Source organism: Triturus cristatus, chromosome 4_2, assembly GCF_964204655.1.
Source record: "Triturus cristatus chromosome 4_2, aTriCri1.1, whole genome shotgun sequence".
In the NCBI taxonomy this organism is placed as follows: Eukaryota; Metazoa; Chordata; class Amphibia; order Caudata; family Salamandridae; genus Triturus; species Triturus cristatus.
Window position 1 is genome coordinate 621,127,721 of NC_140586.1, and position 18,445 is coordinate 621,146,165.

General features: G+C 43.8%; 1 protein-coding gene and 1 long non-coding RNA gene across 2 annotated transcripts in view; one reads left to right on the plus strand and one right to left on the minus strand.

Moving 5' to 3' along the window:
• Nucleotides 1–18,445, plus strand: part of LRRC40 (leucine rich repeat containing 40) — a 354,024-nt gene that overhangs the window by 107,827 nt on the left and 227,752 nt on the right. The window contains exon 4 of the mRNA XM_085602291.1: nucleotides 5,903–6,032. Within this exon, the coding sequence (XP_085458417.1) occupies nucleotides 5,903–6,032 (130 nt within the window). The remainder of the gene's footprint in view (nucleotides 1–5,902; nucleotides 6,033–18,445) is intronic.
• The window catches only part of LOC146834763 (uncharacterized), a 43,742-nt gene continuing 26,325 nt past the window's right edge, over nucleotides 1,029–18,445 (minus strand). Inside the window, exon 4 of the long non-coding RNA XR_014960652.1 lies at nucleotides 1,029–3,516. This is a non-coding gene — a long non-coding RNA (uncharacterized LOC146834763). The remainder of the gene's footprint in view (nucleotides 3,517–18,445) is intronic.

Here is an 18,445-nt window from a genome sequence, read left to right on the forward strand (position 1 = left end):
CGACGCAACGCTTCTCCTTCGTGCAGCAGAACTGTCGCATCGCCTCCCCGAGCTCTCAGGAACGGACATATCTCTTTGTTTTCGATGCTTCCCATCACTGAGGCTGTTTGGTCTTGTGAATTTTGACACATCTACTGGTACTTTGTGAGAAATCACGCATCCATAGTTTTCTACGGACCAAGTTCTTTGAAACCCTTTTTAAAGTCATATTCTTATTACATGTATCTTGGATTTTTGTCGTTTTGGCCTAAGTTTAGATAAAGATATTTTATTTATTTCCTAAACTGGTGTGGTGTCTGTTTGTGGTGTTATCCCTGTATTACTGTGTGTTTTGAGTACGAATACTTTACACATTGCCCTTGGGAGAAGTCTGTCTGCTCTTGCCAAGCTACCCAGGGGTGAGCAGGGGTTATCTTAAGTGTGTATCCCCCTTACCCTGACTAGAAGCAAGGGGCCCTATTAGGACGAAGGTACCTACCTCTGTCAACTAGAGACCCCCATTTCTAATATTGGTGGCAGCCGCTTAGAAAGGAGCAGTGCCCGCATAACTTTCTTGGGTCACAGAGCCGCCAGCTGGAATTGTTTAGCATATCGAAGGACCGCTGATCTTTTAACACGATCCAATAGGCCATTCACGTTCCATGACAATATCTTAGCAGGGTGCTACTCTGAGCAGATCCAAATATTATTGGTCTGGTAGACCCATTGCAGGTGCAAGCATGGCTGGAACAAAAGCTGCTTCAATGTGCATAATGCATACTGTAGAACGACAAAGAATGTGTGAGGACTGCATGATCAAAGAACTCAAAACAAACATGCCCTCCCTCCATATTTCCCCCACCAGATGGTTCTGCCCCAGAAGGCTCTGTTACCCCAACCCCTCTCATAGCAATCTCAAACAAGGCAGCTGCCCAACAACATCTACTCCCCAAGAGCGCCCCTTGTCCTGACTATCGCAGCGCCACAACCGTGTTAACATATTCGCATAGCAAGCAAAATATAAATTACAGAGCACAACCACTACTATGTCTATTATCTGACTCCGTAGTCAGTACAGTTTTAATAAACCCAAGTGCAAAAACAGTAAAAGTTGATAGTAACAAACAAATGTCGGTGTCAATTCAGTAAACAAATGGAAGATCCATTAGTCTTGATGTAGATGACTCGAAGTGCAAATTGGAAGAACAGACAGCCGACGCTTGTTTCGTCGTATTGGTATGACTTTTTCAAGGCTCGCAATTCTTTTTTCAACAGTGGCTATAAAAATTCTTCTGAAAGACCCAGTGTAGTTTTCCTCTCCAGAAACCCAACAAATAAACAACAAGCTAAAGCAGTACCTCACCCGATACCTATCTGACTTTGTGAAGACTTCCTCGGATGCAGCCTACCACCTTGCCCTGCTGAAGGAAGATTAAGTCCAAATGTAAAACCTCCCTCCAATGCTCCATCAACGTTGCCCTGAAATCGTGCCTAGATAATCGCACCTTGGCACCGGTCTACTGCGCCAATGACTACCATTAGCGCTTTGCTCTTTTTGGCACTATTTTCACTTCAGTTTTTTAAAATTCATATCTTCGGTTCCCCATATTGGATTTATGTCATTTTGGTGTCATTTTATTTATTACATTTTACTCTACTCTTGTTTTCTAATTCGGTCTGGGATTTTCATTGTTTGGGTTTTGACGTTATTACGGTTTTGGTCCTGCCTAAATACTTTACACAGTGCCCAAAGTTAAGCTTGTTTGCTATGTGCTGTAGCTACTAGGGAGTTGAGCTCTGGGTAATTTTGTGACTTTGAGGGTTCACCCTGACAAGAGTTGTGATTATTCGTTGAGGTGGTTAATTGCCCACCCCAAATAATAATCCAGTTTCTTACAATATTTTATCAGATTTTCATTATGAAGTTTTGTTTCTTTCGTTATTGCCAGTTCAAATACAAAAATTCATCCATGTGAATACATTGATATCACAGAATACAAAAATCCATCAAAATGACAAGCTAACGTTCAATTTAAAAAATACATTAAAATCAGTCCATGAAATGCATTAACAGAATTAACCAATTTACAATCCTAATTTTATTTGTCTAGTCCTTATGTGCCATACTGATTGAAGATATTTTGTAGGTATAAACACAACACAGATCGTGGTGTCTGGGCATGATGGCGTTCTTATCCCCATTTGAAAGCAGCGCAGCTTAATCCATTATCTACTTTCTTGTATCTAATTGATCCAGCGCAACCCATCCATGGACCAGGAACCAGGAAACACATCACACACAAACCACATACCAAACAACGGGGCCCATCACACATTACCCATAAATGATCCCTGAATTAATTTGTCAGTTTTTGTATATGTACAGTTCTGTACTTCACATTAATAACACATTTTATATATTCCTAGCTATCTTAATTTCAACTGTCTTCTTCTTGTCGATGGACCATTAGTTGACGAGGTGATGGTGACTATGATTAACTAAACAGTTAAACACTTTAACTAAATAACCGCAGAGTTGTTTATCTGATTAATAATTTTATCTCATTAAAATGAAATGCTCATAATTCAGATTGTCAGTGCATACACAAGACCACATATAAGAGAACAATTTATCAAGCAATGTAATCAAAATGAACCATTTGCCTCGACATCAAGGCGTGCATAGGAATAGGGAAAGAGAAGGTACAGCAAAAATACTTTGCAGAAATTTATTGTAGAATTAAAGCATTTAAGGAGGGTGATACCCACCAAAGAATCAGGAAAACCACTTCCTTGGCTGAGGTTATGGCAAGGGTTTCCCAGAGATAGGCTCAGAGGACAAAGTTAACCAGACAGATGCAGCTAAGTCTTTCAATAAACTGGCAAACAAGACAATTCTTTCCCAACCTATCTACTTTTTATCTAGTTCTCCTTGGACGCAGTCTCTTCCTGAGCACTTCCGCAACGTTCTCGTACCTAAGGTGCTCTCTGACTCTGTGTCTCGATTTCTCTCCCTCTCTCTCGATGTTCTCGTTCTGACGCTCTCTCGAAGATGATCTGACACACCTCAGTTGGGATATCAATTATACCCTAATTCATAGCTCACTATCTTACAATGTTGCAGTGTCAGTAAAACCTCTGCCTGTGATTAGTTGACACTGGCTTGTTGGGGTCTCCTCATCAGGTTCTCATCACAAATCCATCTCATACTGGTTTTAACAAAGGAAGTATTAAGGATAAATTCAATCGTATACTACTAATATCAACAGTTATACATTTAGCAAAATTCTCGTATTATGACATCCGTTTCACATTCAAATTGCACATAGCGATGGCAGTTCCCACAGTCGCTGACGCATCTTGGCACGTAAACAATAGGACACAGGTCAACATGGCCTTCACACGGATTACATCAGCTGATCTGCTCGGCAGTTCGTGAGCAGGCAGAGCATTCGGTGCATGCGTCTTTCGTACAGACCAAGACAACCACATGCTGGCTCGGACAAGAGGCCATTTTCATGCAGGCCCAATCGCATACTAAAGTAAATAAACACAAAAAGAATATTAATTCATGAAATAAACCCATTACATTTACCTCCCACCATACTAATACTCTATATTAATTATTATCTAGCGAAAACTATTAATTTTAAAACAGCTTTTCTGTTATTCGTGCACAACATGCAAAATGTGCAATGTACAACATAGCATAAACATGCATTAGTATGATTTCTCAAAGCGTAAACAGTTAATACGTGCTCATGCCATCATGGTTTAGTATATTAGGTCAAATGTGTTTGACTCGTGTATGTGTGTATATTCAGGGTTGGTTAGTCCATGCTGTTAATACATTATTATGGAGGTACTTAATTTCATGAGGGTGTATTTTTGCAAACCTCACTCCATCACAATACAAAAGAAGAGAAACTGTTCCTTTGTGTCATGCTAATTTGCACAATGGACTTATCTTACATTCAGGATCTGACTTCGACCACATGGTCATAAAAGCGGCTAATGGCAAGACCCCATCCTAAACTTAATATACAAGCTTCTCTCGTATATAATCCATATAATCTTCAAATCTGTATTCCCACTTCATCGATAATTTAGGAATCCATTTACAGTTTTTCTCAACAACCGGGACCAGATTTTTGGTTTTATATATCTTAGTATGAATAATTCTGTCTTGAACTGTAGTTCTATGGTCAGTGCTTGGAGCTGTGAGGCACAAGGCTTCAGAGAGATCTACAGAAACTCTTTAGTGATGATCCACAACATAGGTTGGTAAAATCTTGATAGTTCTGGTCTGTGGTCTCCAACTGATTCCAGGCCCATCCTGCTAAGGCTGCCACATAACTTCAGAAGACATACTCCAACTATGCATGAAATGAAAAAAAGTACTTAATTAAGCGCACTGTGGCCATGCGGCTTCCTGGCGCTGGTAGTGAGACCAACAGTCACAAAGGCATCCCGATGGGACTAGCGAGAGTACGCCTGAGAGAACAGAAAAGTTTTCAAAGCTTTGCGAAAATGGGAGTAAATGGGAATGGATCGCATAGAGAGGGGAAGACTATTCCAGAAACGGGGGGCCAGAACAGAAAAGCGTGTGCCTCCAGTTCTGGATTTACGGAAACGGGGGACATTAAGAAGGGCCAAAGTGGAAGAACGAAGAGTACGGGCGGGGGTGTGAAAAGAAATAAGAGAGCAGATGAAAGCAGGAGCTGAGCGGGCAAGAGCTAGAAAAACAAGACAACCCATTTTAAAAAGAGACCGCTGAAAAACAGGAAGCCAATGAAGAGATTTAAGCAGAGGAGTAATATGATGAGTTTTAGAGAGGTGGAAAATGAGACGGGCGGCCTGGTTCTGAATAGCTTGCAAACGGCGTGTTTCGTAAGCAGGAATGCCCACGTACAAGCTATTCCCGTAGTCAAGGCGGGAAGTAATCAGAGCCATGATAATGATTTTGAGAGCGTCTGAAGAAAAGAAACGAGAGATCTTTCGGATAAGCCGAAGGGAGAGAAAGCAAGAAGAAACAACAGAGCTAATTTGAGAGTGCATAGAAAGGTCATGACTGACCTGAATACCCAAAGTTCTAACTGAGGAAACAGGAGTAGGAAGAGAGCCAAAAGAAGGGGGCCAAAAGGCAGAGGACCAAGAACTGGATGAGCCACCCGTCAAGACCAGCTCGGTCTTGTCCGGGTTAAGTTTAAGATGGTTGGAGCTCATCCATTCAGAAATAAAGACCAAAGTAGAGTGAAATTTCGATAGAGACAGAGATGAAGAAGAAAGATCAAAGACAAGCTGGAGGTCATCTGCGTAGTTATACACAGAGACCCCCAGGTCAAAAAGAGCAGAAATAAGAGGGTAGATGTAGGGGTTAAAGAGCAGAGGGGAGAGAGAGGCATGGAGGGGGACGAGCGGTGCTCGTCCTTCTGGATCTGTCCGCTGCGTTCGATACCGTCAACCATTTGGTGGTTTGAATGTGCCAGCAGTTAGCTTTGGCGACAAGCTAATTTAGTCCTGGAGATGTTAGCTTTTATAAAGTTGCTAGGCAAAGATAGCATTTTGTAGAAATGAGATCGGCTTTGTATTAATCCATCAGACATATATATAATGAGCTCTCTCATTTTATACACTAAAGCTATGTACTCAAAATCTAGTTGAGTTGTTTTGAGGTAAATATGCATGCTTGAGCTATTTAATTGTATTATTGCTTCCGACCAATTTAGTGGCATGTTCTCTTGCATTAGCTGCACAGATCTTTAAGCGTCCTGCAAGAATCGCTGGTAATGGTGGTCTGGGCCGATCTTTCTTTGTTTAAGAATATCTATTGAGCTGCACCTCACAGTAACTTTATGATATTTCGTTATAACTTTATTTGTCATTTTTAACTAATTTGCCTTTTAATTTGTGGTTCCTACAGCAATAATATGCTCAAAGAATTACCAGAAGAGATGAGCAAACTTAAACATTTGAAAAGTCTTCTTCTTCAGCATAATCAATTGGAGCAAATTCCTGAAACGATTGGTGAGCTTCACAGCTTGGAGGAACTTGTAAGTACTGTTTGGTTGAATTTTTCTTTTTTGTCTGTTCCTGTCTATTGTTTGTAAATATTTTATTCTCCTAGTTCATGCAAGGGTATACTGGTAACATATTGTTGACCCTGCTGAATGTTGAATTGAAGCTAAAGGAAGCATTGCCTCTATTTTTCCAACATGTTCAGTTTGTTCCTTGGTTATGAACAATATTGGTTCTTGGTTTAAATCTGGGCCAGATGTACAAAGCATTTTTCCAGTCGCAAACAGACCGATTCCCAGAATCGGCTGTTTGCGACTGAAAAAATACATTTTTCTAAATGTACAAAATGCGATTCAGTAACTTGTTATAGAATCGCATTTGGATTCCGTATTTGGAAGGGGTTTAGGGTGTCCCTTCCAAATACCTAATCAGTATGGTATGTACTTCTGAATACTTTACCACCAGTTTAGAACTGTTGGTAACCCATTCGCAAAGGAGAAGGGGTTCCCAAAGGCCCACATCCCTTTTGAGAATGTAAATCATTTTTTTAAGAGCAGGCTGTGCTACCACACACCACTTCCTTCTCTTTAACAAGCATTTGCAATGCAATAGGTCTCGCCTTTGGGTGATTTTGAGCTATTGACATTGTAAATGACAATGCCTTCTAATTATGTGTTTCAAAAAACCTTCAATAATAAAAGGCATTGTCATTTATAATACCAACAGGTCAAAGTTTTGAAAATGTGAGACCTATTGCATTGGAAATGCTTGTTCTATAAAAACTTCTCAGCTAAACTTATGAATACATGTCCCTTTAAACATTGCAGAGTTCCTGTGAACAAAATTGTGGCCGAAAACCGATATCGGCCAGGACCTACAGATTCTAGCTAACAACCAAAACCATTAAGCTACAAAGTTCTGTGTACGGAACACCCTGGTCTTGGGAGCCTAACTACTTCATTAGAGGAATGCCAGCTGGACATTTGACAGGTCGCAATAGCTGTTTGTTAGCAATGTAACTATAAATAAAATAAAATGATAGTATAGTCCCAAAAAAACGCACTTCACCACATTGTTACTTAACAGGAAGCAACAGCCTTTCTTATAAACTTAAACAAATGCTGATCTCTCACTCATGTATACATGTATACAAGAGGGATGCACCAAGCCAATGTAGACTGGAGAGCACAAGGCACCAGTCAAGTGGACGAACTAGCAACAAACCGCACACTGGATAATACCTCAAATGGGAGGTTCACACAAAAGAAAAGCAATTTACTAGGGAGGGCGTTTACCAGATGCACCCCACGTATATGACTCCTTAAGTGTTAACGCTTCAACAAGCATGTGAACAAACACTATAATAAATTCGAGATGTACCGTATTTGTTTTAATAAAGCTAAAAGCTCTGTAAAAAGGAAATTACAGCCTTTGCATAAGATGGCTTTTAAACGGCGTGGTTAAGCAAAGCATGGATAACCCACCAGGGGGCAATATATACAATGCCCGAAAAAACATCAGGTCCGCTGATTACCCTTACAAATAAAGTGCGCCTACATAAATATGCTGGCGCACACCAGATTTCTCTGTAGAGTAAAAATAAAGCGTTTCTATATATAAAAAGAGCAGTATAATCACCATTTCCTTGTTTTTTTTCGTCCCTCATTTAGTGGCCTTGGCCCCCTTTTTCTTGCTGTGTAATCCTATTCCATTGCTTTCACAGATTGCAACTAGAGATGAAAAGCACGAGGCAGCCGCTCATTCCGGTTCTTCTGGAGGCTTATGCGACGCTTACACTGAAGATGGCATTAAGCTGGTGTAAATCCATCGTTATGGTTACAGCTCCGCCGTTGCCCCAGTGTCACTATTTATCTTTTTGGTTAAAAATGTCTTGTGCCCCTTTCAAAGTAAAGCTGTACTGCGTGTGCAGTTAATGGGGAATGTGTACTGAAAACCAGCCTGCTTCCACGCATTACAATAAAGTGCCACTAACTGGAAGGGAGGGTGGAGAGTGTCGCGACCGTGGTGGCCCGTCGAGCTGTCAGTGTGACAGCGATCTACAAGGGACGGGTGGTCGGTGGAGGGCAGCGCCCAGCGTTTGGCGGGAGAGGCAGTGAGATCTCAGGCGATCGAACTATACTTCCCACTCAGGGGGGCTCTAAAGCCCCTCGGCAGCCTTATCCTATGGATATATGTACTGGGCCCTGGAAGCTCATATATGAGGATGGAGAGGGGCTTCGCGGCGCTTAAAAGAAGTCACTCACTCGCGTATCACACCACTAACGGTGCTCCTATTTTGTGGCGTCGAGGGTCGAGACTCTGGTAGCCCCGGCGACAAGTTTTGATCTTGGGCAACCCCAGAACCTTTACTTCTATGTGTAAACGTGGTGATAGAGCTCTAAACCCCCGAGGATCCAAGCTCGGGTAACAATTTGACAAAATGTAGAAGCTTTTACGTTGTCTCGCAGCTGTGCAGTGTGTTTGCCGTTGACCTTTGAGGTTTAAACGCACCCAGACCAAAGGCACGTTTTGTTTGTTTTTGTCTTCACACGACAAGAAAAATCAAGTCTTAGTCCCTGAAACTTGTGCCCGACGGCTGGGGTGCAGCTACTCTGTTTGACACCAGTTAGTGATAACTACCACCCAATGGAAAAGAGGTGCTTTTTGATGCCCTCAAAGCTTAAAAGTAATACTCCCTCGGGTAAAGCCACGGGGTCCCCGGCTCCTTACATATGAAGACACATGCGTTCTGCTGCTGTGTTGTTAGTTATCAGCTGCCACCGAGACCTGCTCGTGTCTGAAGTAGGACACAGGAAGACAGTGACATCTCAGATCACATCGGCGCCGCTGTACTCTTGCCTTCAGCCACTGCATCTCTCATTCGGCACGCAGCCTTTGCCCTCCCCTCGCACTACACGACCCGCAGTCACTACATTCCCGACAGACAGTGCTTATGGAAATTGGTGAACATACACTATGCGCCATCAGCTGCTCACAGTTTCACTTATTGCGGCCAGTAGGGAGCACAGCTGCGCTGTTTACCAGCTGTTTACCAGCAGCAGCAACAAAGTTCCAGTCACAAGTGACAGAACGAATGAACAATCCATGCCAACCAAACCACAAGGTGATTGTAGCCCACGGGGCACACGAGGGCAGCTGCACTGTTCGCCATCGGCTGCCCGCCCCATAGTCTCACTAATATCTGTTCACCATCAACTTTCTCATAGTTTCGCTATTACCCAGCTCACGAGGGTGTAGCTGAACTGTTCACCATCAGCGGTCTCATAGTTTCACTATTACCCCGCGCACAAGGGTGCAATAGTAAAAGCTTGTACGACTAGAAAGGTACTGGGGGATGTTTTCGGATGGATCCGTTCTCCTGCTCAAGTTTACCAAGTGAAAACAAGCGTTTGTTAATTACAATAGCTGCACGTGTGCTCTGCATACATTAACGCTGTCCAATGTGAACTGTAGGAAAGGTATGTAGAACACGTCCTGAAGTAAATAAAGTTCTAAATAAAGCCCACCTTTCGTGCCGATCACTACGCGATTAAGGTCTGAGAAATGTGCAAACAAAGCAAGACCTTGATCTGGAGCCGACGGGGGAAGGGAGGGAAAGTGAAAGCGCGCCGTGCGCGCGTTACTGCTGACGCCGTGCAGGTTTCCCGGGAGCTTCCGAAATGATCTGGAGCCGTGGGGGGGAGTGAAGTGAAAGTGCGCCATGTGCGCGTTGTGCTCAAACGCCGCGAGCCGTACACGTGCACATTGCCTGTCCGGACGCGTGCACATCTCCTGTCTCCCTTCAGAAGCTAAATCGACAACAATAGATCTCGCAAGCGAGCTGCATTAAAAAAATAAAAGAAAGATTGTTTTATTAAAAAGCAATCACAGATATGGTCTGCTGACCTCTGCAGGACACCATCCCTGTAATGGCTGTGATTCCTAATGGGTCTCAAACTGCAACTTATCTCATTATTCATTATTATCACAGTGCTCATGCTCCCTCAATTTTAATTTGTGTAGTTTAATTGGGGTATGATATAATCTATGCAAATACTTAAAGTGTATGAGGTGAAGTCTACTGTTACCGGTAACCTCCTCTGTCTGCCTGCAACCTAGCTCACATTGCTCATCCGTCAGTGGAGCACCAAAGTCCTTAACCCACTCCCATCTAGCCCTTGGATGGCAGGAGGGAGGCCCTTTACGGATGTGTTTCTACAAGGTTGACACGACGTGTAGTGGGGTTTCCACCCGTAGCAGGTCATGTAGGGGAGTGAACGTGTCGGGAGAAATGCCTCATACTTTAGCAGGGATGTTATCCATCCTCTGCATAAATACAGAGCCAGCCCCATCTGCGCCACTCTGTTTGATGGGTTGAAGCACACCTTTGTTGTAATACCTCCTTTTGTGGTGTATTTATGTGTTTGAATATCCTCACACAAATAGTGTTTAAAAATTAGCCTTTAACATAAATGACCACACGTTGTGTTACATTCGCTATGTGTGTTCACTTTTCACGAGTTTTTTTTTTAATCTATTTGCGCAGAATAGTCTGATTTCTTTTGTGTGCTATGGTTACATACTTTCTGCCTCAACACTGCTCAACAGCTTGAAGCGAAAACTTTCCTGCTTGCAATGCCCTTGCTAGGTCTCCTTTTCTAGTGCAACATACTTAAACACTTCTGATGCTCCTGATTGAAGCATTGTGTGCAGCAGCATGTTTCTATGCATGAGTTCCCAGCATGGGGCTCTGATAGGAAGGTACACACACCATAGGGTCACAGTCCGGAATGTTTTACCTCCAAATCATTGTTTGCAGGTGTGTTAGTCTAATTACAGTGGTAGCAAAACAGGACTACAACGTCCACAATGGATAAGATTGTCACTAAAAAGTCTTGAACTGGAAACACTCCCTGTAGTGACCTGGAGAGAAGTGGTTACCCTATCCCAACAGGTCTACATGGATACTATGTAGATGCTGCAAGACGTACTATTGCAAGGCAAGCCACACTGAAGACAATCTTGTTTGCATTTGGTAAGCAGAAAGGTATTAAATGTCTGTGCACATGGCATAACAGAATTCCAAAGGACAAGTAAGGAGGTTAAACTAATAAAGTAGGGCTTTTTGATAAAGTTTGGGGGTTAGATTCTGTTCATCTTCATTTTAATGCCTATTGATTATTCTAACACATGATTTCTGCTAGATTATCACATAATAAACACGAAGGGCCTGATTATGATGTCGATGGGTCCGACACCGACTACCCACCGATATCTGACATAGCGGTCCCCCTGCCGCATTATTATACGGCGAGCAGAGGCATTGGGACCGTTCGCAACACTTCCGCCGGTGCGTCAGAAAGACCTTATAATTCCTTAATGACGGCAGCTCCTCTGTCGGGATTATGATGTCGGTTTCCATCAGCCATTCCATGTCTGTCTTTCCAACACGGAAAGGTTGTCAGAAAGTGACATTGGGGGCTCCTAGCAGGGCCCTCACTCCCCTGGTCCTCTGCTATTGGGCGTGTGCACCGTGAGGTGCCAGCCACACGTTGCAGGGATGTTCAAAAACATCCATTGTTCAATGAAAGCTTGTGCTGCAGGCCTTTTCCTCCCATCACACAAGCTTCCATTGAACAATGGAAGTTTGCGACTGCCCTATGGGCGGTCGTATTTTAATATTTGGGTCTGAACCGCCGACCTAAGGTTGGGTGGCTTTAGTACGCAACGGTGTTGGGCAAACTGAAGCCTGCCTGACATTATAATAAGGCCCTAAGTGTTGTACAGTACAAAGATATACATGTGATGCTTTGCGGTAAGGCTCCACATTTCATCCTGCAAGAGTTTTCTATTGAAAGGGAGCTTTTTTGTGTGACCCCCAGAAAGGATGGGTACATGAAACTTTGATCCAACTGTCTCAAAGTCTGGGTATACTTCTAAGGTTCCCACAAACTAAACTTCTATGGAAATTCTTAGTGCACTATCCCTGTACATTTCTGAACTTTCTTCCAAGTGTATTATGTGAAAAGCAATATACTGAGGCCATCACTCTCACGTACCTGAGTCTTAACATGAAGTTTAACCAAAGCACATGTTAATGTTTTTATAGTTTTAGCTTAGTTGTAATTTTTATTATACAAGATTTTAACCGAACTTTGTTCACAGGTACATTTGATTAAATCCAAACACAATCCTATCGGCAAAAAATCTAAAATATCAGAAGATACTTTGCAGATTTGCGTCACACACTTATAAAATATAAATCAAAATAAACATCAAAAAAACAAAATAAGAACATTTTAAGACCTATTTTATTTTGATTTAAATTTACAGGTTGTGGGCAATAAATGTTCGTCGTCAAACTGACCTCATCAAGTTTATGAAATAGGCGGTCCAAATGATAGCTCTGTGTGGTTGTCAGTAAAGGCTAGCTTAGAAAATATGTACACCATTATATATTTAAATATCCAATTCACTATACATTTAAAAACTTCAAAAAAAGTAAAAAAATAAATAATCTGTAGCATATAATTTCATTTTAAGTGGAAATAGCAGGCAGATTCATCTCAACTTCTTGAAAAATGTATTAGGAAAGAGATCAAAATTATCAATCCCTACAATTAGTGATGCTAAGCAACACTAAAAGATTTACAAAAAACTAGACTTGAAATATAAACCTTAATATACATCTAATAAAACTTCTAAAAAAAAATAAAGTCTAAAACGGATCATTTTATTTTGAGTGTAAATATGAAAAAGGCTTACAACATCAGATAAAACATTATCAAAATCGGAAAGTAAAATTAAAATTTCTGTGTACATAATGCTGGGCAATAGAAAACGTGTGGTCTGATGTGTCCCGGTTAGGCCCATGTAGTGAAGCGCCTCATTTATGACATTTTCCTATTTTTCACAATAACATTTTCTCTTTTGGTGGTTGTAATTACTTTTATCTGCTTCTGTCTACTGATTATCGCAGTGCATGTATTCTGTACAAGATTAACGTTGGTTCAAAAAATATATTGAAAACGTCCCACTGTGTATTTTCTGTATATTTAGTGTGTGTGTGTAAGGGTACAGGGCCTCTAAGGGTGGCACAATGAGTGCTGCAGCCCATAGAGGCCTTCCCTGGTCACAAGGCCCTGGGTACCTAGGGTACCTTTTACCAGGGGCTGACATGTGGCCAGGGTTTGCCAATTTGGGTTTTGTGTGTTTCGGGAAGGAACATAGGCCCTGGGCACCTGATTGGCAGGAGTCCAGGGAACACTCAGTCAAAGTACATTCAGCAATTCTCAAAAAGTGGGGGCATACCATGCAAGAAAGATGGCACTTTCTCACATCCAGCTTAAACATTTTTTTGTAAACCGATTTTATTTGTCAAAATAGCACATATAATGCAGACCTCTGAATCCCAGAGACAACTGCCGCAAAAGAGACACTCAAAAAAACAATGACTTTGACCATTTTACATAATGAAAAGCAGGAGCATATGAAAGGCGATACAAATAGAATCAATTCCTTTAACCACCCACCTCCCTCCCCCCCCCCCCCCCCCCCCCCCCAGGGTACCGTCTCCATATTCCGAAACAACATATAGCTGACCCAGGCTGCTATCAGTCCACACAAAAGCTCAACAGCCACCATACCTTTATCAATTAATGGATCGTGAGCCAATCATAGGGAAATGCAAGGAACAGGAGAGGTCAACCGGCTACTCTGGGTCACGACCCCGGTTCCCCCTCGGTGCAGCTTAAACAATTTCAAAGCAAATAATAAACTTTTAATAGGTGTAAGAGAAAAGCCATTTTCTTTCATTCTCTCACTGGCAAACAATTCTCTCAAGTAATTCTGATCAAACAGCACCAGGCATAGTCCCCAACATAATAATTCTGCCACGCCCAACACATGAGCACTGGATACTCCAAGTTCTAACCAAATGGCGCATACTGGTGCAGATATATTTAGAGAACACAACGTTTTGAGGACTTCGCCTTCCACTAAATCCATAAAAGCCCAGTTCTTAATACCAGTTGTCTCAACCTTGAGTAGGGGGAATTTTCCTCCTGTTTAGCATTAAGAGATATGTAAAATGTCTACGACCATGTTCATTATAATGCTTCATAACCCATTCTTATGATTCATCGCTCTCTACGTAATATTGGCAATGTGTGCTTTATCATCTAATGAAGAGCTAAGATCTGCTCCAAATAGGTACACTCTTTTGCTGCTACCAGTGGTTCCGTCCCCACAAATCAATTAATTCTTGTTCTTTTCTGCTTGTTTCTACTTATAAACTTTTACTTTTTGCTGTACTAATTTTCAAAAAATGTACTGCGGGGAAAACGTCTGTGTGACCCAATTGGTGTCTGATCGAAAATCACTATATCGTTGGTGTAAAGCATGGGTACTCACAAACTTTCTCTCGGGGCCAAATTTACAGTGTGGTTTGTGGCCGAGGGCAGCACCGGTGGGGGCGGGGTCAGAAGGGGAGGGGCGGGGCTAAAGCAAAAAAATATTGTGACCATGAGGTTGAACACAGGTCCCTGCAGCAGACGCCTTCGTCCACTTAGTCACCAGACCTGGCATACACACATCTCTCTCTCTCTCTCTCTCTCTCTCCCTCCCCCTCCATCCCCCTCCCTCCTTCCCCCTCCATCCCCCTTCCTTCCCCTCTCTCCCCCTCCCACTCTCCCCCTCCCACTCTCCCCCTCCCACTCTCCCCCTCCCACTCTCCCCCTCCCACTCTCCCCCTCCCTCTCTCCCCCTCCCTCTCCCCCCCCTCCCTCTCCCTCCCTGTCTCTCCCTCCCTGTCTCTCCCTCCCTGTCTCTCCCTCCCAGTCTCTCCCTCCCGGTCTCTCCCTCCCTGTTTCTCTCTCCCCCTGTCTCCCTCCATCGCCCTCCTCCCTCCATCGCCCTCCTCCCTCCATCGCCCTCCTCCCTCCATCGCCCTCCTCCCTCCGTCGCCCTCCTCCCTCTGTCTCCCCTCCTGTCTCCCCTCCTGTCTCCCCTCCTGTCTCCCCTCCTGTCTCCCCTCCTGTCTCCCCTCCTTGTCTCCCCTCCTTGTCTCCCCTCCTTGTCTCCCCTCCTTGTCTCCCCCCTCCTTGTCTCCCCCCTCCTTGTCTCCCCCCTCCTTGTCTCCCCCCTCCTTGTCTCCCCCCTCCTTGTCTCCCCCCTCCTTGTCTCCCCCCTCCTTGTCTCCCCCCTCCTTGTCTCCCCCCTCCTTGTCTCCCCCCTCCTTGTCTCCCCCCCTCCTTGTCTCCCCCCCTCCCTGTCTCCCCCCCTCCCTGTCTCCCCCCCTCCCTGTCTCCCCCTCCCTGTCTCCCCCTCCCTGTCTCCCCCTCCCTGTCTCCCCCTCCCTGTCTCCCCCTCCCTGTCTCCCCCTCCCTGTCTCCCCCTCCCTGTCTCCCCCTCCCTGTCTCCCCCTCCCTGTCTCTCCCCCCCTGTCTCCCCCCCTGTCTCCCCCCCTGTCTCCCCCCCCCCTCTCTCTCTCTCTCTCTCTCTCTCTCTCTCTCTCTCTCTCTCTCTCTCTCTCTCTATTCCTCCCTCTCTCTCTCTCTATTCCTCCCTCTCTCTCTCTCTCTATTCCTCCTCTCCCTCCCTCTCTCTATTCCTCCTCTCCCTCCCTCTCTCTATTCCTCCTCCTTCTCCCTCTCCCTCCCTCCCTCCTTCTCCCCCCTCCCTCCCTCCCTCCTTCTCCCTCTCCCTCCCACCCTCCCTCCTTCTCCCTCTCCCTCCCTCCCTCCTTCTCCCTCCGTCTCCCTCTCCCTCTGTCATCTCACCCCATGTGTGTGTAAGCTCTCAGCCCGGGCTGAGACAGCTTCCCAGCGCGCGCACACAGCCGCACTGAGACAGCTTCCCAGCGCTCGCACACAGCCGCACCCGAGTACTTCACAGGTCTTTAAAAGATCATTTACATGTTAATAAAGCTTTGTTGTATTTCACTTCTTAGGCCCCTGCATCTCCACTTTGACAATCACTGGAATCCCTAGGCCCCCACTGAGCAAAGTCTCAGAGTCCGGGCAGCTGCAACCGGCAGTGTTTGCTAATACTATTTAATAATTTTTTTTTTTTAAATGACAGGAAGGATGTCTGTAAGGTCCGCGGGCCGTCAAGGAAGGCTTACCGGGCCGCTGGCGGCCCATGGGCCGTACTATGTGTAACCGTGGTGTAAAGCAAGCTTTAGGAGGGCCAACTGCTGAATTAGTTAACACTACTGGTAAATCTTAAATATAAAGCGAAAACACTAGTAGGGCCAATAGGCAACCCTGTTTTAAACTACAATTGTATTTATTTTTGGAGTAGCTACTTGTTCCCCTCCATAAGCATGTGCCACCAGGTGGAAGAATACAGTTCCATTATTGAACGCAAAAGGGGAGGCGGAATTCCTAATGCAATGAGTTTCTTCCATAACGTGGATCGATTTTACTTGATCAAAAGCAGTAGCAAAGTCTGTAAAAGCTGCACACACACACATACTGACTTCTAATTACTACGTACTTTTCCAATATTACTTGCATAGTTGCAATGTTGTCAAGTGTTGAGCATTGTTTCTAAAGCTTGCTTGATGTAAAGGCAGGATCGCTCTTTCTATTGTTCATCCTTGGAGATGTTCTAGTATACTGCTAGCTAAGTTATTTCCTACTGCATCAAATAATACTATTTGTCTGTAATTCGATGGTTACAACTATCTCCCTTTTTATGTAAGGGTATTATTATACTGCCAGTCCAAGATGGAGGAGTAGATCCACTAGTGTAACACATTTTAAAGACTGGCCAAAAAGATAGACTATCACTGGGCGTCCCTCTTTATAACAGTTATTGGTATTTCATCAGGCCCATGGCAGCAGAGGATCTTGCTTTAAGAATATAGATTTTTATTGTTTTTGCCGTTGGTTCACCATAGTCCTGCATTGGCCCTAGAATATTAGTTTATTTGACAAGTGAACCATAACTATTATTAATATTTGCAACATTCAGCCTGGAGATGTATTCGATCAGTTAATTTCCACAAATGGTCACTGGAAGGGCACCTTGTCTATTTCCTGATGCTTCTGCATTCTCTGGAATCTGCTGCTGTTCTTTAATTCCACAGCCTCTCGCAATGCTATCCATTTATGATCTAAAATTTAGTTTCTTGCTCAATGGTTTCTGTCTATTTTTTTCTTCTTCATGCAGTTGATCAGGTTTTCCCTTAGATTAAAACCTAAATTGACACCTAATTAAATGATTAATTTTCCTAGGCACATTCACATCTATATTGGGGTAATTTTTCTTCCTAGACCTTAATTTATCTACCTTCACCTCCAATTAATTTTTACCTACCATCCTATTCATAACTTTGGAAATTGGGTTACTGGTTGAGGTGGGTTACACCCTACTCTAGCATCACCCACAATCTCTGTCAGGGTGAAACACAAGCAAACCCCAAAATAACCTGTGCTTAACTCTCAATGGCAATGTGTAAGGTATTTATGCAGCAATTCAAACAGTAATACAGTGAAAACACATCACCTGAAAAATCCCACACCAATTTAGAAAAATATAGTAAAAATAAAATAATTATTTGAACTTGAACAACAAAATCCAATCAATAGAACCAAAGGTATGTAATTTTAAATATTTAAGAGACAGGAGTGCTTGGAAGTACAAAGCGCCAACTGTGGTTACCTGGTCGTGCCAGGCCGGGACAAAGTCACAAGTTCAGGCAAACTTTGATGGAGCATGAGGCAGCTACAGGGACCCAGTTAGGCCTGCTGAAAAGGTTAACTTAAATCCTAGTTGCGAAGCGCTGCGTCAAGGATGTGTCGCCCTGCAGAGGGTCCCAAGATCTTTGTCGACAATGCGAGGCTCTGCTATGGGGATGCATCGCACTGTGGTGGTTGTAACAACCTTGTGTGGAAATGCGTCGTGCTGCAAAGCCTGTGGTGTTCCTGTGGCTTTAGAACAGGAGGTCAGCCAACTGATGCTTGGAGATTCTTCTGGAAGTCCTGGGACACACAGGCTGGCTGGAGCCAGCCAAGCAGTCTTGGGCAAAAAGGCAGTCTTCACACAGCTGGGCAGTCCTCCTTCTTGCAGGATCGCCAGGTCCAAAAGTGATCTGAAGAGTTGGGTCTAAGTATCCAATATTTATATCTGGTGGGTGCCCACTTTGAAGTAGGAGAAGGTTCTGGAGGTTTCTACCCCCCCCTCCCCCCAGGTGTCTCGTATTTCCTGCCTCCTTGCCCTGTCCCCAGATTGTGTGAGGTCACAACAGATCAGGGTCAAACCCTTTGTGAGAGTGCTCAGGCAAACCTTTGTGATGTGCGATGTGCAAGTGTGGTAGGTGACAGCCCATTCCCTTCAAAATCAGAATGGTCCGTTCTTCTATCATCTATTCCCCTTTCTCTTACTGTCTAGGAGCAATACACAAAGACCAGCTGCCAGCTATACTTAGTCATGTGAACCAGGT